This window comes from Glycine max, chromosome 3 (assembly GCF_000004515.6).
Source record: "Glycine max cultivar Williams 82 chromosome 3, Glycine_max_v4.0, whole genome shotgun sequence".
In the NCBI taxonomy this organism is placed as follows: domain Eukaryota; kingdom Viridiplantae; phylum Streptophyta; class Magnoliopsida; order Fabales; family Fabaceae; genus Glycine; species Glycine max.
In genome coordinates, this window is record NC_016090.4 from 3,940,859 (window position 1) to 3,966,943 (window position 26,085).

General features: G+C 30.6%; 2 protein-coding genes across 2 annotated transcripts; both read left to right on the top strand.

The window, feature by feature from the left end:
• The first annotated feature begins 5,967 nt into the window (after positions 1 to 5,967).
• On the top strand, positions 5,968 to 7,546 carry LOC100790740 (protein transport protein Sec61 subunit beta). Its single transcript, XM_003522001.5, has 2 exons — positions 5,968 to 6,125; positions 7,149 to 7,546. The coding sequence occupies exon 2, from the start codon at positions 7,152 to 7,154 to the stop codon at positions 7,398 to 7,400; it is 249 nt and encodes an 82-aa protein (XP_003522049.1). The 5' UTR covers positions 5,968 to 6,125; positions 7,149 to 7,151; the 3' UTR covers positions 7,401 to 7,546.
• A 2,511-nt stretch (positions 7,547 to 10,057) lies between these two features.
• On the top strand, positions 10,058 to 14,599 carry LOC100812508 (probable LRR receptor-like serine/threonine-protein kinase IRK). The gene is made up of 2 exons (XM_003521941.5): positions 10,058 to 12,566; positions 12,751 to 14,599. Exons 1-2 carry the CDS (start codon positions 11,095 to 11,097, stop codon positions 14,189 to 14,191), a joined length of 2,913 nt encoding a protein of 970 aa, XP_003521989.1. The 5' UTR covers positions 10,058 to 11,094; the 3' UTR covers positions 14,192 to 14,599.
• The last annotated feature ends 11,486 nt before the right edge of the window (positions 14,600 to 26,085 follow it).

Consider the following 26,085-nt stretch of genomic DNA (forward strand, 5'->3'; position numbering starts at 1 on the left):
GGTGTAGAAGCAAATATGATATGAAGTTTTGATGATGCCAAAGATAAGTGCTTCTCACACTTGATCCAAGTCAAGAATCCAGAAATTCAAGATAATTGATGAACTTAGTTCCTAGAATCTAAGGAAGAGTTTCTTAATTGATGATGCAAAGGTTTGACCAAAGGATATTTTTCAAAAAGTTTTGAGATTTCATAAATAGGATATTTACTCTTTGGCAATCGATTATCAAAAGTTGTAATCGATTACCAATGGCCAAAATAATTTCCGAAATGCTCTTACAAAATTTGAATTTAAATTTTAAGCCTGTAATCGATTACACAAGGATTGTAATTGATTACCAGAAGTTTTAAACGTTTTGTAACAACCTTTAGAAATTTGAATTTAAATTTTAAAGCCTGTAATCGATTACAACTTGTGTGTAATAGATTACCAGACATGAAAATTCAAATTTCAAATCTGAAGAGTCACAACTCTTCAAAAACTAACTGTGTAATCGATTACAATAGTTATGTAATCGATTACCAGTAAGGAATTTTCAAAAATAACTCCTAAGAGTCAAACTATTCAATAAGTTTTTAAATGACCATCAAAGGCCTATAAATAGGTGACTTAGGTTAATATAAACAAATTGTCTTATCCTCTCAATACCAAATTGTCTTATAACTCTCAAAAAGAATTCCTTGGCCAAAACACTTACAAATTCAATAAGGAATCTTGAGTGATCTTCAATTGTAATATCTTTCTCTTAAAGAAAGAATTCTTCTTCTTCTTCTTCTCATTCAAAGAAATTGATTAAGGGACCAAAGGTCTCTTAAGTTGTAAGGATTTCTGAACGCAAGGAAATGGTTGTCCCTGTGTGGTTCAGACTTTGTAAAAGGCATTTTACAAGATAGTGGAAATTTCAAGCGGGTTGCTTGGGGACTGGATGTAGGCACAGGGCGTGGCCAAACCAGTATAAAAACTGAGTTTGTATTCTCTCTTCCCTTAAACTTATGTTATTTATTATTCTTTATATTTTGCTTTAAAGAAGTTTGTTTTTGAATTGTTCTTAGAGTAATTCATAATAAGGGTTGCATTGTTAATCAAAAAGAAAGTTAAATTTTAATTGGGGGATAGCTTGTGTATCTTAATTCAACCCTCTTTCTTAAGATAATTGAGGTCACTTGTTTAACATTTGGGATGCCATGAACAACATGATCATGCTACAACACACTGAAATTAAGGCATCTTTTGAGACAAGTATACATGTGATTGGGCATGTTTTTAAAGTTACCTTATACAAGAGGTTACTTGACATGGTATCAAGGTATGCTTTAAATCAGATTACTGCTGAGTTTGAGAATGTACATTATGCTGGAAAAAATCCTTCTCGCTGTGAATGTGTCATGAGAACTACTCACGGTCCGATCTTCCATGTGCATGTGAGCTATCCAAATATGTTCTTAGTACCATACCACTTGACACAATCCATATGTTTTGGCAGAGGTTTTTTAGACCAAGGATTATCTAAGCCCCAAGTGACCATAACCGAAGAGATGGAAACCATATCCAAGCGATTTGAAAAGCTTGATGTTTGTGGCAAAGTTACTCTAAAGAGTAAACTCTGGGAAATCGCCTACCCTGATCTAAACTCTATGTGTCATCCTCCCGAAGAGGTCAACGCCAAAGGTGCTCAGAAGAAATCGATGACCAAACATCAAAGATCAACAAAGCATGATCCGTCTTAGTAGGAGTATATTGATGCTTTACATGGGTATAACTGACATGGGATATGTCATTGCATCAAGGTATAATGTTATCCTTTTATCGTTTTCTCTGCAATAAAGCATAACGTTTTTTTCCTCTTAGAAGTCAACCACCAATAGATTCTTTTGTGCATCGCGTAATATGTATCGGTCACTTCTTTGGCAATCATTTTGTTCAGGTAGATTCATCGTAATCCTATTTTTAAATTTATGAAATTAATTGTGTTATCATAACTTGAAATTGTTTATGGATGTGTAACAGGTTTATTTAAGAGACCGTAGTTCCTTACCGCCTCTAGCTTTGTTATGGTCAAGGAATTGTCATCCTCAGGCAAAGCAGTGGTCAACTCCATATATTAGTAGAATGCAGCAATACATAAATTTGATGATGTTGAAAAAAGATTATGTTGATTTAAGTGAAGAGTGAACATTTAAATATCGATGACATTGTAATGTACTACATTAATATATAATTGTTTCACTGTAAATCCACATGATTATGTATTATACCTTACGTTAAAGTTAACTTTAGGGTTACTATAATACTTAGAGTTTAGTCTTACGTGCATTGTTAGAGCTAACTGTGACGTGAAACCCAGGGTTTAGTGTTATGCTTTAGGGTTAAATAATTTATGTTTGTCAATAGTAATATAAAAAACAATTCAATTAACATTGTTAAAACAAAAATGTTGTGAAATAAAATAAAATGATAAACATAGTCTACAAATTTTCCCAAAAAATTGTAAATGTCTTCATGCGTGATCTATGCGCCGTCTTCGTCGCGACCGCACATATACATTGCGATCCACAGTGACACCCCTAAAGATCCTTAGGCAGTCTTGCATGACATTGTATGTTTCTGTGCCTTCAGTCACTATCGTTAGGTTGAGCAATCGCTCCAACCTTTCTGCAATTGCTTGGCAAGCCTCCTATGACATTCACAACAATGGATAAGGTATAACCATATTGCCTAATTAAATTAAATGAAATTAAGAATAACATGAACATATATGTTACCACTGCATGTCTAGGTTGCTACACATCAGAAGGTGCATGTGTAGGTGCTTCCTCCATAGCTAATGTCGCCATCGGGTACTAAGACATATCTGGTTCAACATATGTCTCATCTTGCATGACAGGTGGATGTCTAGGTGGATCCCCGGGCTATGTCGGCCTCATGAATGGATGCGAAATCATGTAGAACCAGTCCATGTAGTCCAGTGCACATTGTTCAGGCACAACACAAATTTGGCCCACTAGTGCAAGGTAGTTAGAGAAATGCATCCATATGTTGTCAATATCTTCCATGCATAATCTTGAACCCGAAGAGTGTGGAGGAATCGTATGAACATACCCAAATTGCCGCACAACCTTCTCTGGTCAGTGTATGACGACAACGGGACCCCATCGGATATGTCCAGAAAAACATGAAATAAGGTCAAACTTTCTAACTACACGGTGGTCACCGTAAGGCATCCAACAAACATCAGCAGCCGTCAGTCAATCTAGATGCTTCCGATTCGTCGATGCTGGTAATGCCTTCGTAGAGGCTTTCATAGAGGTTCAGCGATAGGCACATGGTGACCTTTCATCATAGTCTTCATCCGTAAAAGCCTTAGCAATAGATGAAAAATACTCATAAATTCAACACTAAACAAATTTCATTAGAACAAAAAAAATATCAAATGAACATATTAAAAAAAAATTTAAATAACATTCAATGACAATTACCCATAATAGTGTGATATATCCAACAAGTTGTCTGTTGCCGCTCTTATAAGTATCATTCAAATTATCGTACATATGCACTAGAGCAGTAGCTCCCATGCGTAGCTTCCACTCTAACTGTGGTCTCAAAAGGCGTCCAAGAACAGCACATGCACGTGTGTTGCACTCTTGTTAGCAAAAAGAGTGCAACTTAGCTAATGCAACAAATAAGCTTGAGCTGTTACAGTCCAGTGTCCGACCTCACATTTGCTATGATAAATCACTCGTAGCCATGATAGGCGTACATATGCCCCATGACACTATACTATCTCAGTTCTGGCTTCATCTTCACTTACTTCAAGTAACTCCACTAACATCAATACCGCTTTGTCGACATGAAAAGTGTCGAAGCTATGGAATGTGCCTATGATGGGTAGATGAAGCAAAGATGCCACATCATCGAGGGTGATGGTGACCTCTCCTACTGGAAGATGGAAACTGCTTGTTTCTTTGTGTCACCTCTCGACAAAAGCCGATATAAGTCCCTGATCGCCAGTGTCCAATAAACATGCGATCAAAAGACTTTATCCAGTGGCAGCGACTAACCCTTCAGTCCAGTGGCAGCCGATATAAGTCCTTTGTTCCATGGGAGGATAGCTTCAATTCAGGACATTCCTAAAAAAATTTAAATAATTTTAACAATAATAAAAAAATACTCATTGAAATATAATTTATTAAAAACTATAAATACCTTTCCATTCCAAACAATGACTGTAATATGATCAGCATAGGCAGTCAGAACTCGTGTCATACGCCCTGCCTGGAAAACCCTGGGCATCAACACCTGCTTCCTCAGGCTATTGGAAGACCTCTTCAGCTGCGTCATCCACGTGAGGAGCATCCTCAACAACAACGACAACTTCCTACTGCCTACGTGCGGATGTTTTAGGCCTTCGCCAGGTTCATCTGAAGCACGATTATCTTCTCTCCCCAGGACTTCCTATAATTCTGCCTAAAGCACGACTTAAACCTCTAGTTCTAACCATAATCTGCAAATTTGCACATACATACAAATTTATGTCAAAATTCAAACGATACTTAAATCAATTACAATACAATAATTCATAACTAAAAAAATTATTATATATATATATATTTTCAAATTTTATTTGTAATTATTTTTATATAGTGAATTAACTTCTTTATTAAAAAGAAACTTAAAAAACACTATAATTAATTACTTACATAAAAAAATATATAATAATTATAAATATATTTATAATTAAAAATAAAACAACAGCTTTTTCAAAACAAAAATGAAAACTATGTATTAAAAAAACAAACAATACGTATTTGAAAACAAAATTAAAATTAATATATTTACAATTAAAAAATAACTATTTAAATACATAATTAAAAATAAACTATTTTTATTTATAAAATAAAAAATATATTTACAAACAAAAAAGAAAATAATATGTTTATATTTCATAAAAAAATATTTAACCAAAATAAAATGAATATATTTATAATTTAAAGAAATATCTATTTAAAAACATAATTCAAAATAAATAATTTTTTATTTATATAATAAACAATAACTATTTACAAACAAAAAAGAAAATAATATATTCATATTTCATAAAAAACTATTTAAAAACAAAAACAAAATTAATATATTTACAATTTGAAAAAATAACTATTTCAAAACATAATTCAAAATAAACTATTTTTATTTAAAAAACAAACAATACGTATTTAAAAACAAAATTAAAATTAACATATTTACAATTAAAAAAATAACTATTTAAAACATAATTAAAAATAAACTATTTTTTATTTATAAAATAAACAATAACTATTTACAAACAAAAAAGAAAATAATATAGTTATATTTCATACAAAAAAACCTATTTAAAAACAAAAATAATAATATTTTTTTATAAAAAAACTTTTACTATTAAAAAAATAAATATAATTAATTTATTAATAATTAAAAAATACATACAAATTACATAATCCGTATGAGTTATACGAATTACTTAATCCGTATAACGCATGTAATTCGTATGTAGTATATAGAATCAAACTTACCTCAACGATAGAAACAACACAACAGCGAGGAGACGTCCTCAAACCCGACAATACAAGTAGCCAACAACAGTGGCAACAGCGAGGAAGACGAAGCAACAACACTAGGGAAGAATATGACACGAACGGAGGAACAGTAATGCAAGGAGAAAGGGTTTTTAAAATTTAAGTGAAAGGATATTTTACTACTTCACTTAAATTTGGATGCACCAGCAATAATACTGGGTGCACCTAACAACACCCCTCCATTGCTTAACCAGAAATTATTGGGCCAAAACAAGTAACGATAGCCCAAAATGCCCAACTTCACTGGCCCATCTACTTGACCCAACCAAAACTAAAATTCCACATATGAAGATTATGATCGATAATTTGCATGGTATGATGACATGGCAAATTATGATTGGTCGTTTTCACGTGGACTAAGCGAAGTCAAATTCGCCTTCGATTATAAAAAAAAAAAAACGATAATAAAGAGAAACAAGTCGTACACGTTTAAACGGAGTTCTAAATTTCCGGCGAGTTTTCCTCTCTCGAATCTGCGACACCGACGAATCTCGCTCACCGGAATTTCGCATTCAGGTTCTTTCTTCTCATTCCCTTAGATAATAAGTTCTGGTCACAGATCTGATATTTTTCCCTAAATTTTTAGGGTTCTGAAATTGAAGATTTGTATCCACGATCTGTCTTCGATGATTTTTTTTTTTTGCGCGTGGCTAAATTTTTTAAATGTGAATTTGCTGTCTTTCTGCGATTTGAATTGTTCCTTCTGTCAAATTGCATGGATTTAGTTTGAATTGTGGATTTCGTGTTCCGTTCGTGAATGATCCCTCTAATTGATGTTAACTATGACGTTGCGGATCCAATTTTTGTTTTATTTTTTTGATGTACGAGGTTTTCTGAATCTCTGCAGTTAAAGGTTTGTTTTTTAGGTTTTGTGATTGTTCAATAGAGGGGTACACTAATGTAGGCAAAATTGATTGTTTGTGCTTTGGGATCTGAGTAGGGTTGTGCTGTAGAGAAGACTAGGGTTTTGGATCTTGAATTTTAATGTTTGTTAATAATTTGAAGTATTGGGCTCAAGATGTGAGGGGGTTGTCGATCTTGATTTTCTTGCGGATCGCAGTTTCTTAAAGAACAAAACTTAAAATGCAATTTCACAGGTGCTTTTAGTGTTTTGATCTTCAATTAGGATTGGAGTTTCCCCTCAGTAATCCATTTTAACCTTTAATGCAAAGCTTTATTTTGCGAATACCGAGTTGAGACTGCAATTATGATTGGAGAACAGCACCAAAAACACTCGTGGATTTGCATCTAAGTTTTGTCCTTTCTTAATTTCATGAACATGAAGAGGAGAAAGCATAAGATATTAAAATTGAAAGTATACATGCCTAGCCGTAATTTTTGCTTGAGTGTATCTAATGCATTGCTTTTTCATTCATTTGAGAGTTGAGTACTTGAGATTTTCCTTCCAGTTATCTAAGAAACTTGTTTTTCAAATTATTCTGGAAGGGGGATATGAAAATGCAGTGTTGATGTTGTTTTTTGATGTTTTGTATGTTGGTGTTGATTTCAGATTCTTAATGTATGAAATGTGTGTTTCAGAAAATGGCTTTAGGTGGAACAGCTCCCCCAAGAGGAAGTGCAGCGGCTACTGCAAGCATGAGGAGAAGGAGAACAACCGGTGGTGCGGCCTCTGGAGGAGCAGCTGGAACTATGCTCCAATTTTACACAGATGATGCCCCTGGACTCAAGATCTCCCCAAATGTTGTTCTTGTAATGAGCATTGGCTTCATAGCATTTGTTGCCATCCTTCATGTGATGGGCAAGCTGTACTTTGTGCGTAGGGAGGCTTAGAGAATAGATCAAGATGTTAGGTCCAATTTTTTGGATTTTCAATACACCTCTGTTATGAAATTTAGATTTTTTTGTTGCTGGAACCAACCCTTCCTTTGCTTTTTGTTTTTTGGTACTGCTATTTTTTAAGGTAAACTGTTGAAATATCTTTCTGTTGCATCTTCTTGTTTTTGCAGTTGGTGAAATATGTTTTAGTTTCCTTTAGTCGCTTAACTTAAAGGTGGGGAAAGTGTTGGAATTTATGGTGTAGATTGATGGGTAACTATATATGCCAACCAGGTTAACTTTTACATTTTTTTCTCCCTTGATTTGTACAAGATGAACGCATAGCTGAATTAATGGTTTTTACAAACCTTTTCTTCTGGCTATATGGCTGAAGGTGTTCCTCATGTAATGACTTGTTGTGGTTTTTTGCTACCCGAATCACCAAGGAGCGTAATTTCCCTGATATTTCTTATTTAATGCTCAGAACAGAGTCCAAGATTCTGACTGAGCATAAGCAACTTGTAAACTCTTGGCACTTCACAATAACCATGTGGCAGTGAGTAATGAAATAAACATGGAATTTGTTACAATTTCAAACAGATGTTACAGGTATGGCTTAAACATTGGTTTATGGGTATCATAAAGTATTTTATTTTTCTTACAATTTACTTTTAATTTTTCTTTCCATCTTTCTTTTCATTTGTTATCACATATATCATTCTTCATTATTCTTTTATTTTTTAAATTAAAAATGTTATTAATACATCAACGAAGTCTTTCATCATTGATTTCTTAATTAAGATCCTAAGGTCTCTTCCATTAGCAAAACTTTTTCTGGTTATTGCGGATCTTGTTATTTGCATATGCTAAATTTTGATTTTGTTTAGCGATGCAAAAACCATCTATCATTACTATCGAGCGTCAGATAAATCTTACCTACAATTCAAGGTCAATGTTAACAGATTGCACACTTGTTTTTATACCATCAATGGGTAGCATCCTATCAAGAATCTGGAATATGTCACTTTATTGCATGACGCATTGATTCCATTGAACCACTTTCATTTGTTGGTTTCCTTCTCGTGAACATATTCAGTAGCATTATGCCGTAACAGTACACATCTTTGATTGATACAATTCCCTTGAATCCATACTCTATATTTCAGTACTTGTTGCTACCATCAATAGCTTAAGAGACTATAAAGAACTCGTCACAAAATTTCTCAAATTATGATAATAAATGGTAACAGACAAAAACTCTTCCTTGCATATTTTCTAACATTAAAGAGTTGTAACGAATTAAAAACATACAAAGATTTTTTGAAGAAATACACAGTACATCATCGTTGTTTAATTCTTTCACATTGTTTTGAATAAGTAAAATTATAATATTTATTATTTAAATCTAATATTCTTTTGTCATAACTAGGCTTAAACTCAAGATTATTGATTAAGATAAAACATACTTAGACTCAAACTAAAGACTATAAATTATGTTTAAAACAATCATGTGTTGATTGATTTGTGTTCGATTCGACTAATTTACGCGTTCAGTTGTATTGTACATATGAAATTTATATTTCAATTGAATCTTTTAATTTTTGTATTCAATAAAATTATTCTTAGTTATCACAATTACATATTTAAGTTCAAACTCAAGATGATTGCTTAATTTGCATAAATTATAGGTTAACTAATCAACCGTTTGGTAGTATTGTGTAAATTTATCTTATATTTTATTGAATCTTTTATTTCTTATTTAATATAACTAATCCTCTTGGAGCTTCTTAAATAACTGAGTTCATAATTGGAGGAAGATTTCTTAAGAATCTGTTTTTAAGCATTAAATAGTACTTTAGAGGTATTGTAAGACTCATTTTGGTTCTTAAAGCTGTATGGATTGAAAAGTTGCTAAAATTCTTTAAATTGATGTAACATCGTAGGACTAAAGAAAAAAAGAGTTAACAACTTGCAGCAATGTCTACTACTATTGGAGGCAAATTCACAAAAGTGGGATAATTTTTAAAAAAAAATCACATGAATGAGTGGATTTTAAAAATATTACATGATATTAATAAGATGTGTTTTAAAACATGATTTTATATAAAAATTTCGTGTTTTAAAATACGACTTTAAAATGTCATAATTTTTTTTAAAAAATATAAAATATTTGAAGTTGTGTTTTGAATCACGACTCCAATATTTTTTTTATATTTTTTTAATTGCAGTTTTAAATTGTGTTTTAAAGCATAATTTTTTTATATCAAATTGTATTTTAAAATACAACTTACTTATATTTTGTAATATTTTAAAAATCTATCAATTTCTGTAATTTTTTTAAAAAATTGCCCCACTTTTATAAATTTGCCACTATTAGAGATACTTTTTTTTTTCTTTTAATATAACTTTCTCCTTACATCCTCTTGCAAAATGTTTTGAAACAAGGTGGATGATAATCATGCATCCGAACCACGTCAGATGAAAAAGTTGTCACAAAAGCGCAACAATCTTGTTCACACCCATGATTCTGGTTTGACCCACCACAGAGCCATTTGCCACGCCATGCACACCATAGCAACTCCACCCCATAGGCCATGCCAAAGCACACAATAGCAAAAAAGCTTCCCTCCTTTCACCCTCTCTCTCTCACACACTCACTCTTTCCCTTTATATCTCTCACTTTACTCTCCTTTTCAGAACCACAACAAGAAGAAGTGGTAGAAACAAGACTTAATCCATGTTTTTTATACTCACTTTCTCTTTCAAACTCTCTGGCTTCTCTCAGTTTCTTATTCTTAATTCTGTTCCAAGTTCTTCTTTTATATTCTTTTAGCAGCTTCTATACACCACAATCAAAACTCAAAAGCAAATTCTTCTTTTTGGTTCCGAGTTCCAAGTTCCAACTTCACTTCACAATGCTTAACCACACCCTCAAATCATCAAATACTGTTTTATTCACATCAAAGCATCGATCTTACACTCTCAAGAAGGTTTCCATGTTTTTCCTTTACCATGTCACAGTATATATAGTGTGGTCTTTTGTTTCTGGTTTGCTTGTGTAATTTCGCTGCATGCACTTTCTCCAAACTAATAACTCTTTTTTCTTTACTAAAAACACTGTGTTGTGTCACCCCACTTGAATCAATATTCAAAGCTTCTTCTGCTGCTCCTCTGTGAGTGCAATTATCACCATTCAGCCTTGGAAATTCTGAAGTTTGTAAAGCAGAAAGTGAGTTAGCTGAAGTTGTTGCTTTACTTTGTTTTGTTCTCTTAATTTTTTTAATTTTTTTCACCCTCACTTGGTTACTGTCTTCTCTTCTGTCTAGTCTATTCCTTTGTTTGTTTTTACTGCTCTTTCTGTTTATATACACCGAGTATTTGATTGTTACTCCTCCCACTTTTTTGTGTCCTTTCTACACTGCTACTGTAGCAGTAGTTATAATAACACTAGCACCTTTGTGACCCTCTCTCATTATTTTTTCTTGCATTTGAAACTTTCTTATACTTGTGAGTGACAAGGTGGTTGTTTGTTTTCCTTTTGTTTTATACACTATGCTTTGTTGGGACCCTCCAACCTTTTTCTACCGTATGTAAGCAAATGGAATTGCAGTGTTTCCTGTAAGAAAAAAAAAAGTAGTGTTTTTTTTTTGCAAAATTTTCATGAAGAGCTTCACTGAATGCATTGCTACATAATTCTAGTACTACTCTGATGAAGCAAGTGCAGTTCACCCTACTCCTATCAGTGTCTCTTGTTATTCTTTTTGGTCCAATCCTAGTTATCTCAGTAGACCTTTCTTTCAACGATGATGTGTTGGGGTTGATAATGTTCAAGGCTGGTCTACAAGACCCAAAAGGGAAACTCTCTACGTGGAACGAAGATGATTATAGTCCTTGCCACTGGGTTGGTGTCAAATGTGACCCTGCAAACAATAGGGTATCTTCTCTTGTTCTTGATGGATTCTCTCTTTCTGGCCACATTGATAGAGGCCTTTTGAGGTTGCAGTTCCTTCAGATTCTGTCTCTCTCTAGGAACAACTTCACAGGGACCATAGCTCCTGATCTTCTCACAATTGGTGATTTGCTAGTTGTTGATTTGAGTGAGAACAACCTCTCTGGACCAATCCCAGATGGGATTTTCCAGCAATGTTGGTCTCTAAGAGTAGTTTCATTTGCCAACAACAACCTCACAGGTAAGGTTCCTGATTCTTTGAGCTCATGCTATTCATTGGCAATTGTGAACTTTTCCTCTAACCAGCTACACGGGGAATTGCCATCTGGAATGTGGTTCTTGAGGGGGCTACAGTCAATTGATCTTTCAAACAACTTTCTGGAGGGAGAGATTCCAGAAGGAATTCAGAACCTGATTGATTTGAGGGAGTTGAGGCTAGGTAGTAACCACTTCACTGGTAGGGTTCCTGAGCATATTGGAGACTGCTTGCTTTTGAAGTTGGTTGATTTCAGTGGCAATTCTCTCTCTGGAAGACTTCCTGAGTCAATGCAAAAGCTCACCTCATGCACATTCCTCAGCTTGCAAGGGAATTCATTCACTGGTGGCATTCCACACTGGATAGGAGAAATGAAAAGTCTAGAGACATTGGATTTTTCAGCAAACAGATTTTCTGGTTGGATTCCAAATTCTATAGGAAATCTTGACTTGCTGAGTAGGTTGAATCTGTCAAGGAATCAGATCACAGGAAACCTGCCAGAGTTAATGGTAAACTGCATTAAACTTTTGACTCTTGACATCAGCCACAATCACTTGGCAGGCCATCTTCCTTCATGGATATTTAGGATGGGTTTACAAAGTGTCTCTCTTTCAGGGAATAGCTTCAGTGAGAGCAATTATCCCTCACTTACTTCCATTCCTGTATCTTTTCATGGCCTCCAGGTTTTGGATTTGTCATCAAATGCATTTTTTGGTCAACTTCCATCTGGAGTTGGAGGTCTTAGTAGCTTGCAAGTCTTGAATTTGTCCACCAACAATATCTCAGGGTCTATTCCTGTGAGTATTGGAGAACTTAAATCTTTGTGCATTCTTGACTTAAGTAACAACAAGCTTAATGGAAGCATTCCTTCCGAAGTAGAAGGGGCAATTTCACTCAGTGAAATGAGGCTACAAAAGAACTTCTTAGGTGGGAGAATTCCAACCCAAATTGAGAAGTGTTCAGAACTAACATTTCTGTAAGCTCCTCTCCCATAGCTGACATCTTTCATGCTTTATTATTATAACATAATTTGGATGAATTGTTTTGAAAAACCTTTTCCTTTGTTCTATTTCAGTTATGAAAATTCAAAATATTATGTTTAAGAGTCTACAATTTTTTCTGATTATTTTCTCTTTGTGCATTTCATTGGAATGTTTCAGGAATCTTTCTCACAACAAGCTTATAGGTTCAATCCCTTCAGCCATTGCAAACCTAACCAATCTTCAGCATGCAGATTTCTCATGGAATGAGCTCTCAGGAAACTTACCAAAGGAGCTGACAAATCTTTCCAACCTTTTCTCATTTAATGTTTCGTACAACCACCTCCTAGGTGAGCTACCAGTGGGTGGTTTCTTCAATATCATCTCTCCTTCATCTGTCTCTGGTAATCCATTGTTATGTGGTTCTGTTGTTAATCACTCTTGCCCTTCTGTTCATCCAAAGCCTATTGTCCTAAACCCCAATTCTTCTTACTCCAACTCTGGCTCTTCCTTACAAAACCATCAACATAGGATGATGCTCAGTATCTCTGTCATTATTGCCATCGGTGCTGCTATTTTTATTGTCATTGGTGTGGTGGTTGTTACTGTCCTAAATATCCATGCAAGGTCTTCGATGATACCTTCTGCTGCTCCATTTGTGTTCTCCGGTGGTGAAGACTATAGTGGTTCACCCAGGAACGATCCAAACTATGGCAAGCTTGTGATGTTTTCTGGTGATGCTGAATTTGCTGATGGTGCTCATAATCTTCTTAACAAAGACAGTGAAATAGGCCGTGGAGGATTTGGAGTTGTTTATTGCACTGTCCTTAGAGATGGTCATTGTGTTGCAATCAAGAAGCTTACAGTGTCCACCTTGACCAAATCTCAAGAAGACTTTGATAGGGAGGTTAAAATGCTTGGGGAGATCAAGCATCAAAATCTAGTGGCACTTGAAGGTTTTTATTGGACTCCATCCTTGCAGCTACTAATTTATGAGTACCTAGCCAGAGGGAGTTTGCAAAAGCTTCTACATGATGATGATGATAGCAGCAAGAATGTGCTTTCTTGGAGACAAAGGTTCAAGATCATTCTTGGAATGGCAAAAGGGTTGGCCTATTTGCACCAAATGGAGTTAATTCACTATAATCTAAAGTCAACCAATGTTTTCATAGATTGTTCTGATGAACCAAAGATTGGAGACTTTGGCTTGGTGAGGCTATTGCCAATGCTAGACCATTGTGTTTTGAGCAGCAAAATCCAAAGTGCACTTGGATACACGGCTCCTGAGTTTGCTTGCCGCACGGTCAAGATAACCGAGAAGTGTGACATTTATAGTTTTGGAATTTTGATTTTGGAGGTGGTAACAGGAAAAAGACCTGTGGAATACACGGAGGATGATGTTGTTGTTCTTTGTGACAAGGTGAGAAGTGCATTGGATGATGGCAAAGTGGAGCAATGTGTTGATGAGAAGCTTAAGGGTAATTTTGCTGCAGATGAAGCAATTCCTGTGATAAAATTGGGGTTGGTTTGTGCATCACAAGTGCCCTCAAACCGTCCTGATATGGCTGAGGTAATCAACATATTAGAGTTGATCCAATGTCCTTCAGAGGAATTACAATGAATTTTAAGTTATTATAGAGATTGAAACATAACACATATTGCAATATACACCTGGTGAAGAACAATCCAGTTTGATAGCTTTAATGCTATACAATAGTATAAACCACGCAAAGAATATTCAGTCAAATTTCTTTCACAACTTTTGTTTGTTGTTTCAGTTGTAAGTTTTTCCTTTTCTTTTTACTTTTGGTTATTTCAAGTTGTACTACTGGATTTTTCTTCACCAGTTTGGAACCTAATACAATGGTGTTTCAATCGTACTTGTTTTTTTTCCCCCTACAAATCAGGAATTGCATTTTCTAAACATGAATATTCGTGGCATTTTTGTTTGGTTTATGTTCTTCTGGGACAAACTGTGCTTCATGTTGGTACGAAGCCCACACAACTGATTTTTGCACCCTACTAAACAACATGCATGTAACTATTTCTTACTGTAAGAAAAGTCTCAATCAATTATATATTCTTGATTTAGAAGTGAAAGTCTAATGTATATTTCAGGTTTAATTGATACACATTCACTATACCTTTAATATATATATATATATATATATATATATATATATATATATACACATTCAATGAACACGGATATATTTACATGTGATATATTCATATCAATTATTAAAATATAGAAAAAAAAAACAAAAATCATTAATTGGCATTACATCTATTGGTCTAATAACTAATACATGTTTGACAGGGCTTAAATTTAGAAAAATAGTTGTTTATTATTTAAAAATCCTCTTAAGAAATAGATGGTGAGTATTTGACTACATTTTTAAAAATATTTTATTTTATTTTTGTCAATTTTTTTAAAGCTTTTAAAATTATTGATTATTTCTCCTAAAATAATCCTTAATAGTTACACTAGAAAATAAGTAATTATTTTCTAAAATAATAGTTAAATTATGTGCTTATTTGTTTTTATCTAACATGAATATGGGACATATGGGGGAGGAAAAAAAAAGAGGTATATGTATTGCATAGCATGCTTTTTCTCTCCACGTGAAACTAAGAACATGGAGATTTAGGAAAATCCAAATGAAATGGGGAACAAAGCAACTTACAGCTCAGATTAACAAGATCAAAATATATGCCACGACTCCAACGAATAGTACCGAAGAGAGGGAATGTGAAAGAGAAAAGAAAAAGTAAATGGAAAAAGCACTTGCTTGCTTTATTAACACTAGAAGCTAGGAGTAGAATTTTTGGTTCCTCATAGTTAACGTTCATCCCCATAAAACATACTAGAAATTATTTACTTAATTGCCTAGCTGGCATGTCAGTTTTTGCTAGTTAATTTAATACTAATAAACGTTTGGATGCGAAATTAAAATAGGTGAATGACAAACTTCTTGATACTTATTATTTTTTATTTTTACTGATAAAAACTTGAATTATTTAATAAAATATAATAATTATTAAATATTATGTTAGATAATTTTTTAAATAAATAAAATTATTTAATATAATATATTTAATATTCTTTAACTAATATAATTATAAAATTGATAAGACTCGTAAAAATATTACTATCTAATTTAATTTATATGACCCCTTTAACAACTTTATAAAAATTAAATAATTAAATTAATTTAATAAGTAATATTAAAATTTTCAATAATTTGTGTTATATTTTTAGAAATATCTTTAAAGTTACTTAGACGTGATTTTCTCCATTTTTTTCTAATTAATCAGTCAATCGTATCTTCATTTAAATAATGATTTTTTTTTTACACTATATTGAAAGAGAAAAAGTCATTGAGAAATATTATTGGCTAATAATATTTTCCTAGCTATCTGATTCTTGTGAGATAAAAATCTAAAAAATTAACTTATTATATTTAGTGTATTAATATATTTTTAATTAATTATTTCCTAGCAAAAAAAGTGTTGAATAATTCAAGACATTTTCGAAAAAAAAAATTTAATGGAATAAATAATTTGAAAAGAGTGGTATAAAAAGAATGAACCACACAATTTATTTATTTTTCAAGAGATTCCTATAAATAACTACGACACAACCTTATCAAATATGCTTCTTCGACATCATCAAAGCACGAGTCACAAAGAGTCCTTAAAAGTACCACCAACTAACTAGCTTTTTCAAATGGCGACATTTGGTGCACTGCTTGGTAATCATGGCCATGTTCCAAACAGAGTGCACTGTTTCTGATTGTTTTCTAATTGAAGAGTGCACACAGTATAATTATCAGATATAATGTTCAGTGCAGCTTATTGATTTAGATTTACGCTACCATGATCTCAAATGATGATGCATATACACATAAAAGACAAATAAAAATAATATAGAAGACCACAAAAAAAATAATTAGTAGCATTGAAATAAAACTGATGAATGCCCTTGATTTGAAATGCTTAGAATTTCACAATTTCTATATAGATTTTTACTATCAGCACTAAGAAGAGAGCGTATCTCATATTATCTAACATGATTGATAAGACTAAATGTTTAAATTAATGTGCCTAGTTAATTATCTGGAATATTGTTGAATGAAAAATACTTGTGTTCTGTTAATTAGTTCTTAGGAAAGAAAGTATTAGTAGTTGGTAGAAGAAAGAAATAATTAAAGTATGATGCAAAAAGTTTCTTTAGCCAGATAATCAAATTATTATTGCAATAAAATGTGAGTTGATCCTACCCCAAACCTTTCACCTTTTGGTTTCTTCGTGGAGACAAAATGATACTCAACCCATACCCTTATTAAGTACGAACTGTAGTGTATAAAAAATTATCAAAGCCAGCCTTGGCAGTAGGAGAACAATATCCTACATAGACTAATTCTGGTATGCATGCTTTTTTTTTCACCTTGCTGTTAATGTGAAGTTTTCACTCACTTTATTGATAAATTAATTTCTATTGGATGATTTTATTAATAATTTTTAGTAAGATTTTTTCTTTTAATTACCTCTTTTTCACCAATCGGGATAGCATGAATCCAAAAATTTTGCTTAAAGAATTCAAGTTTAACTACCAGTGACATGTTGATTGCATGCATGCTTGTCTATTAGACATAATTAATTTTTTTTAAAAGATAATATTTAAATATTTTAATATAAAAAAATTGTTGTATTTTTATAATCATTATAATTAGAGTTATTGATTTTTCAGTGAAATTCTGAGGTATTCTCATAGCTTCTGTATTTTACACTTGCTATAAGACTATTTTTTACTAAAATTTATTGTATTTTAAATTATTTATTTAACATATCTTTAATTTTGTATAAATTACAATAAAAAAGTATTATGTACATGGTGCTAGAATTACTCTCTAATATTATATATGAAATCACAAAATATTCTTAAGAGATACAAGATTGGTCTAATATCATGAAATAAAGAACTTAAGGGTAAAAAAGAAAAAAAAAAAAGAGAGGAAGGAGAGATCACAAATTTAATTTTTTTTTCTATTGATATTTCTACTAAATTAATATTTATCCATATAAAAGAAACATAACATATTCTTGGGTGCCTATGCTCTTGGCAAGCACACGCGTATGTGAGAGAAATTAAGAAGCCAAAGAGGGACATATATGCATGAGAGCTATGAAATGATTTATGAATATGATTTTCTATCGATCAGAAAAATCTGAATTTTCCTTTCTAATTTTTTTTCCAACAATTTGTAGCAATGCATTCGCATAGCTGGGAGCAGGGAGTTTCAAAAACCTAATAATACTACTCATTTGCAATGAGACAAGTACTTCAGCACTTGAGTCCTACTTATGAACTGTATATGATTGTCCATATAGCTTGAATAATACTAAAGGGGAATAAAAGAAAAGAAAGAAAGCAGAAGAAACAACTCAATAACCAGACACTAACATGATTAATACACATCATGCCACTTCAGATGTGATGTTCCCGTACGTATCTCATGCTTTCAAAATCTCAAGTGAGATAAATGGGGCCCCTCACGTTTAATATAACCTGAAAAAATGTAAAGAAAAATACACAACTTTGTATTTATTCATTGCATCGATGTTGTGGGGTATCACTTTGTTCATTTGTTGAGACTTTGAGAGAGGCGCAGTATCCCAAAAGAAACTAGTCTAGATATCAAATACATGTTTTTTTTTTTTTTAATCTTCTAAGGGTATTCCCCAGTCAATAGACAAAAACCAATTCTTTCATGTGGTAAAAATTATCAAAATAAATTTTATTTCTTCCAACAATTTTTTTTATATATAATTAGAAATCGAATCCTTAATAATATACTTTAAAAAATCTACTAACTTTATTAAATCTTATTGATTGATACATACTCATCTAACAAAATATGTACCCGAAGGATTTTTTATTTATCCACCACCATTTAATTTATATAGCACATTCTCCAAAAATTTCACTGATTGGACAATGTTAAAAAATTTGAATCACATTCCTAGCTCACACTGAAAAGGCTTCCTTCTCTATCCTAAAAAAAAAAAAGTCAAAAACAAGATTTTTCATTTTTTAAAATTTTTAAAAATATTTTTCGTAATTAAAAATAAATTAAGGGGTTAATGTGAATCATAATTATTATTTGGATCTTCAGATAAATATGTTCTTTTAATATTCAATACATTGAAGGAGAATTGCTTCGTTTTAGGCGATTGCTTTCTTTACCCCATTTTTTTCTTCTTACACCCAATAGAAAGTAAAAAGACATGAACCAACCAAAATGCCCCCACAACCCTAGCACCTCCTCTTCCCTTTGTGCCTCCCAAACACCTCTCATTCTCTTTCTCTTTTTCCACCTCCCCCTTTTGTCAATTTGTTGGAAAAGGCCATCGGGAACTCCAAGAAAGTTTTTGCCATTTCCTAAACCAAATAACCATTTCGGATTAAGTAATCTAGAATACAAGATGCATTTTAGATTACTCAATCTAAAACTTTATTACTTGAATTTTGAAATAGATGATCATGAAGTCATGTAATATAGTTCTAAAATGCATCTTATGTTTTGGATTACTTAATACTTTTTTATAGATAAATGTTAATTATTAATTTGTTAATTTTGTGTTAACATGAGAGATTGAATCTGTGATCTTTTTCTCATTCTTTTCCTTTTTAACCATCCAATCAACCTTATATCTATAGTATTTTAAAATTATACTACATGACCTCTGGATCATCTATTTCAGATTATGCTATTAAAGTTTCAAATTGAGTAATCTAGAACAAAAAATACATTCTAGATTACTCAATATGGAACTATATATATGAAAGTGATAAGAGGTTGTAACACTGGTGTAAGAAAGGATAGACATGAAGGTAGCACGAAGGGAGAGAAAAATTGGATTTGGAGGTTGTGGTGGCGACACAAGGAAGAAGAGGCAATAACTTTATTTTATTATAAGATAAGAAGATAAGAAGATTTGGACTGGCCACATCAAAGTTGCTTAAGTTAGCAACGGCTCGAGTACTTATTGCATGGAGTGCTACAGAATTTGGGCTTGATGTTTTAAATGAGAATGTCCATTCATGTTCAATTATGTATAAATCAACTCTTCTTTAGGTTCTACACTTATGCTACTCTGGACTTAAAAAAAATTTGTATACTAACTTTGAAGTATCTTGTATATTTATTATTAAGATTATTTGTTTAAATTATTCACTCACCGTTAATTTTAGGTATAGGTTATAGATATTAGTTTGTGTATGTATGTATTACTTTTTTATATTTTTTTAATATAAAAAATTGTCTGTAAACTCTAATTCATTCGTTCTAGAATGTTCCAAAATATTTAGGACGTGAAATTATCGGACACAAACAATTATTTGATTTAAATGAAGGAAATATTAAGAAAAAAATCTTACTACTTTTAGTGTAATGCGTTACTACTGTTGGCCCATTTCAATATTTTAATATTTAGGGTTATCAACAATTTTTTTATTCATTATTATATGTAAATATACTCATTGCTGTTAAGGTATATTATTAGTTAGAATTCATAAATATGAATAAGAAGATATATTATACGTTTCATAAAAAAAAATTACGAGTTAACATTTTCTAGCAAAATAGATATAATTTTATTTTGATTTAAATTATATAGATATAATTTTTTTTATTAATTTTGGTATTATCTTAAGTTGAAAATATAACTTCTATCTAGATTAAATATGGACAAAACCATGTGTAGCACCGGAAAACATTCCCTATTTCCATTAATCCTTTGCAGTTCAAGACAAAGTTAAAATATAAAAAATAAAAAATTGCCGGATTGTGAAGTTAGAGCTGACAACACTATTTAATTTTCAATATACATTATTTGAGATTTTTTCTCTCTTTTTTGTTTTTTTTAATTTAAAATATTATAAAATATAAATATTATATTATATAATTTTTTAATTGGTTTTAAAATTACTTATTTATTAAATTAAATTTTATAATTTTGTTTTTTATTTTTTTTTAAAAAAAAATATACAGATAAAGAAAAATAAAAAATTGGATAAAATTAGAATACAATTTTTTAGTTACTTTGTATGTACTTTTGTAGTTAAATTTATGTACTGTTGATATTTTTTTTTGTTATATTCATTAATTAAAAAAATAAGAAAATTAGTTAATAGTATTAAAATAAACTAAAAAATACAGTAAAAAAATAATTGATACATATATCTTATACAATAAACATAAAATTTCAAATAGGAGTAACTACTATATTGAAAATATCTTTAAATATATTTATTGAAAATATTTTTAAATAAAAATATCTTTAAAAATATTTATTCAGCTGTTATTTTTTGCTTAAGTGATAATAATTGATATTTTTATTATTTATTACTTGTAGATATGAAAAGAAAATATTAAAATATCGAAAAGATATTGATAATTGCTAAATATGAGTTATTTTTAATAATAAAAATATATTGAAAATATCTTTAAAGATATTTAATTAACAATTATTTTTTTATTGCCACCCGAATCAATATGACAAGAAATGAACGATATCACTGGGTCCTGTCCTAATCCAAGGAGAAGAAAGATGGCAAAATGTCATCCCGTTTCAACTCGCATTCCTCCTGAGATGACGAAGAAGAAAATGAACGGAAAAATAGAAAAAAAATGTGGAATTTACTGATAACATGATCATAACAGAAATCATTGTCCTAACATATCTTCATTTTAAGTTAGTTTTTCCTTAATCAAGTGTAATTGTTTAAGTATTTTATTGATAATGCAATATAATGTTTTTCTATAAATAAGTTGTTAAACAAAAAGTCTTCTATTTTTTAATTAAATCTAATGACATAAACAAACTAATTATATTTAGTAATATAATTATATTAGAAAATTCAAATTTTAAATAAAAATATTCACCTAAAAATATGCTAAGTAAATTAAATAATAAAACAAAAATAATTATATTTAATAATATCATTTTCTTTAAAAAAAATAAAAAAATAAAATTATAAAATCTAATTTAATAAATAAGTAATTTTAAAACCAATTAAAAAAATTATATAATATAATATTTATATTTTATAATATTTTAAATTAAAAAAATAAAAAGAAAAGAGAAAGTCCTATATAAATAGTGTATATTGGGAACTAAATTGTAAAGTAGTGTAAATGAAAAAAAAAAACAAAAGAGAATATGTATTTAAGGAAAAAAAAAACTGATAAACGTGTACATTAAAATGGGATGGATTAGACTGAAAATAAAAAGAAAAGAAGAAGAAATAAAAAATAAAATAATAAATGTGATAAGTGATGTGATAAAAATAATAAAAAATAGAATAAAAATTATATGTGACTCTGTTGTAATTGTTATAATAAGTATTATAAATTTTTTTATATTATTTTTTTATTTTTACTGATAAAATAACTAATAAGATGTACAACTAGATTAAACTAAACTCACAACTTAGAAAAAAAGGATCAAATACTCAAATCAACCTAAGTGGTCCAATTTGCCCACTCTAATGCAAATAGAGGGCGCAAAGAAGCAGTGCGGCTTATTGTTTTCATGGAGCTATAGCTAGAGCTTTTTTCTTTGATTTGATGTCATTGAGTTAAACATTGCAATTTGGAAAAGGTCGATATTTGACTCGCATTTCTGACCTGTATGGTAGGCACTAATTAAGGCCATCAGAGACAAAGCTTCTACTTTCTTAAAAGGGAGAAAATAAATTAACCTTAGAATTAAACAAGGAATATACAATCAATTAATCATTATAATATGTTCTTTTGTGCAACTTCTTCGACACATAAGCCTTTCTTAAGAGGGTAGAATATGAAGATGAAACATTTTTTTTCATGCAAGAAAGAAAACTCGTTGTATACTAATAGCTTCCGGATTACACATTCACGATTCCCGATATTAAGAAAAACAAATAAATGTTTTAATAAAAGCATTTTACTAAAAAGGAAAAAAAAGGAAAGGTTTCTATCAAGATACCTGATTAATGATTAGCCTGTCTTCATTGCTCTTATTTTAAATTTTAATACGACACTACGAGAGTAATAACTTAAAAAAGAAAAATCATACTGTAATCTTTTATATGGTTTTCAAAATCGGACAAATTTGACGAAGTTGCTTTATTATAAATGATCTCCACATCCGCGTCACCAAGGATGGAATTAATTGGAAAAAATAAACACTGATACGTACACTATATATTACAGAAGAATGACATGATTAAGTTATCAAGTACTGGTCAAATATCATCATGAGAATCTCAAAACTCTTCAGCATGTAAAGTGCACTTGAAAGTTGTGAAGCTATTATTTCAATTAAATATAATTTTTTTTGCTGTAAATTTAAATATCCATCACTATATAACAAAATATTTTCAAATAAATGTATTAAAAAAATTAAATTTTATCCTTAAGAAGAAAAAAACTTAAATACATTTTTTCCTGACAAAGATATTAGTTTTTATTTTTAGCTATTGTGATTTTTTTATGATGTCTCTAATATTTGTTTTTTTTTAGTCTTTTCTACTAGCCTCTATTGTAAAAATGCTTATGTAACTAGGACAGTGCACATCTACCAGGAATGTGAATTACAGATTACACTGGGTTTTATTATTCAACTTGTAGCTACACAAGTTTTTTTGTGTAGTATTTTGTCACCACTAGTGAAGTTAGCTGGTTCTACTCTTGCAAGTTACAAATAATGTGAGTCTTTAACAACACACTATAGTACATAATTCAAAGGAAAATGACATGTTCCAAATCAATTCTTTTGGGTTGAAAAGGGAATAGTTAAAATAGCATTTAGCACCACTATTTCATTTTGTCATGGTCACTGATATGGATCCGATACCTTGCTTAGACAAGGAGTCTAAGCATTTTGCACATACCACCCACCTCCTTCAAAAGCTAAGATAAACATTAAACACACAATATAAAAGAAAACCCACCACCCCTTTAAGCCTCCAATGTTACATTTCCATGTATAAAGACATAGATATTGCAGCAACAATTTCAGAAGCAACAAGCAATGGATGAAGTGGCAAAGATTCGGAAGAGGTTTGGTGACGAGCAAAGCACCCTCTTGGACCAATTCGAGAGGCTCTCCTTTGAGACTCACCTCAACAAGGCCATGCTACAAAGGAGCCTATCAGAGCCAGGGTTCCCAAGGCAAGTGTCACAGCCAAGGCACGTTAGTGTGACCCCTACAATTCCCCTCTTGAATCATGGGAAGCAAAGGCGTTGTCGAGTGTCAGGGTTGAGTAAGGTTCTGAAGAAATTGCTTAGACCTATTCTTGGGAGGAAGAGTAGTGGCGGAGAGAGGAAACATGTCCCGGATCCTAGGAATCCACTCTCTTGGAAAAACTTCAGCAGATCACTAAGGTTCTAACAATTGCATTGAGGTTTTCTTAGATTGATTCTATTTTTATTTTTTGGCATTTTGTTTGTGATTAAACTTAGACTTATATCTGACTATGCTCAATTAGTATTAGATGACTGTAATGACTGTCGAATAATGAAAGAAGCATGCATTGTCTTGAACATGATCAAATGCAAATTCTACATACACTTTGTATTTTTTCTTTTGTTTTCATGTTAGAGTTTTACTTTGTTTGCTTATATAGTTATATGGATGAATTAAGTTTTTAGTCCTTAAATTATGAGGTTTTGAAAATCAGTCTCCAAAGAATTTATCGTTATTAAAAATAATATCTACAATTAAGTGATAAAATGTCATGAAATAAGATTTGATTAAATGTCACATGTATATCACATACATGTTAAGTAAGTTTTATTATATTTCGATAAATAATTATAATATTATGTTATTAAAATGCAAAAGGAAAAAAGAAGAATTATTGTTAAATTCTAACTCTCAAAGCACCCATGAGAAGATCTGCAACGCGGAGCAACAATTCATCCTCATCATTTATAATCTATAGTAATAGTGATATTCGTGGTAAACACTTAATGCTTAATATAGATTATTAATGATAAAGAATATTTATAATAAAAAAAAATTATTTAAGGATCAAATATTTTTTTAAAAATAGTTTAAGGATCAAAAATTCAAAACTCCATAATTTGAGGACCAAAAACTTAATTAACCTTGATGATTGAATTTATCAAGTTTATTAAGTGTAATTACTAAGGAAATAATTTGTTTTAAAATAGGCACTCGCTATTTACACCACAATTTTTGTTAAGCACACCCCATTCCTCCTTTTTTTATATTTTAATTATTCATTATATCCTTTTTCCTTAAAGAGATATACTCCTTGGAGATCCTTTTTGTTTTCTAGAAATATCTCTCAAATAATATATACTTATTCTGAAAATGTGTCTCATTATTTTAATTGCTCATTATACAAAAAGATATATCCATTGGAAACCTTTTTTTTTTCCAAAAATATCTTTCTGAAATAATATATATATATATATATATATATATATATATATATATATATATATATATATACTAAAAATGTATTTTGAAAACTATATATCTCTCAAAATACAATATATGTATATGTTATTTCAAAAAGATATCTCTAATATTAGAAAATTAACTTTTATCTTATATTTTATACCTTATGTTGTTAGTTTTATTTTCATTATATCTTTAAAATTTATCCAAAATATTATTTTCATCATATCTTTATTATTTTTTAAATCCGAATTTTGTGTTACATATTTATTATATAATAATGTATGTATTACATTTAATATTATACGTTTTTTTCACATAGCATTATATTTCAAGGTATGTTTCATTTTTTTTATTATTATTATTTTAAATTGAGAAAGAGCGTATAAAGAGTGTTGTTAACATTCCCAAGTCTAAGAGGAAATGTGGTAGAGGGAGATTTTACTGGGATTATTCGGTTGACATGTGAAAGATAGGGACTCCAAACGGGAATTATTTTGTATATAGTATAAATACATTTATACATGTCTACAATATCTCAATTTCTTATATTTTAAATATTAACTTTAAATTAAACACGTAATAAAAACATGATCAAATTTTAAATTGAAAACCACAATCAACAAAAGAAACTAGAGAAATATTGTCAAAATTTCTCCAAATCGAAGCCTAATTTGCCTGTAGTGGTATAAAAAGTTTATTTTGAAATGGATAGTAAAGAATCACTTTACAACTAGTCAATATTTTATTAATATATCAGTAAAAAGCAAACAAATTAAAATCACAGCCATTAATTAAAGAATTGATAAAAATAAGGCTTAAGTATATTTTTTTATCATTCTAAGTTAGTATTTGTTTATTTTAGGTCTATGTTTGTATTTTTTTAATTTTGGTCCTTAGAAGATATTTTACTTATTTTTAGTTTCTATAAGTTTATATTTTTTTAATTTTAATCCTATAAGTGAAAACTTATGAAGATTATAAATGAAAAAAATTAAATTCTTAAATGAATTAAAATTTAAAAACACAAACTTATTA

Excerpts from the sequence above, each read along its gene's own strand:
- LOC100790740 (XM_003522001.5), top strand. The coding sequence starts at position 7,152 with ATGGCTTTAGGTGGAACAGCTCCCCCAAGAGGAAGTGCAGCGGCTACT.
- LOC100812508 (XM_003521941.5), top strand. The coding sequence starts at position 11,095 with ATGAAGCAAGTGCAGTTCACCCTACTCCTATCAGTGTCTCTTGTTATT. Across the intron at positions 12,567-12,750 it reads TGTTCAGAACTAACATTTCT|GAATCTTTCTCACAACAAGC; the intron begins GTAAGCTCCTCT and ends GGAATGTTTCAG.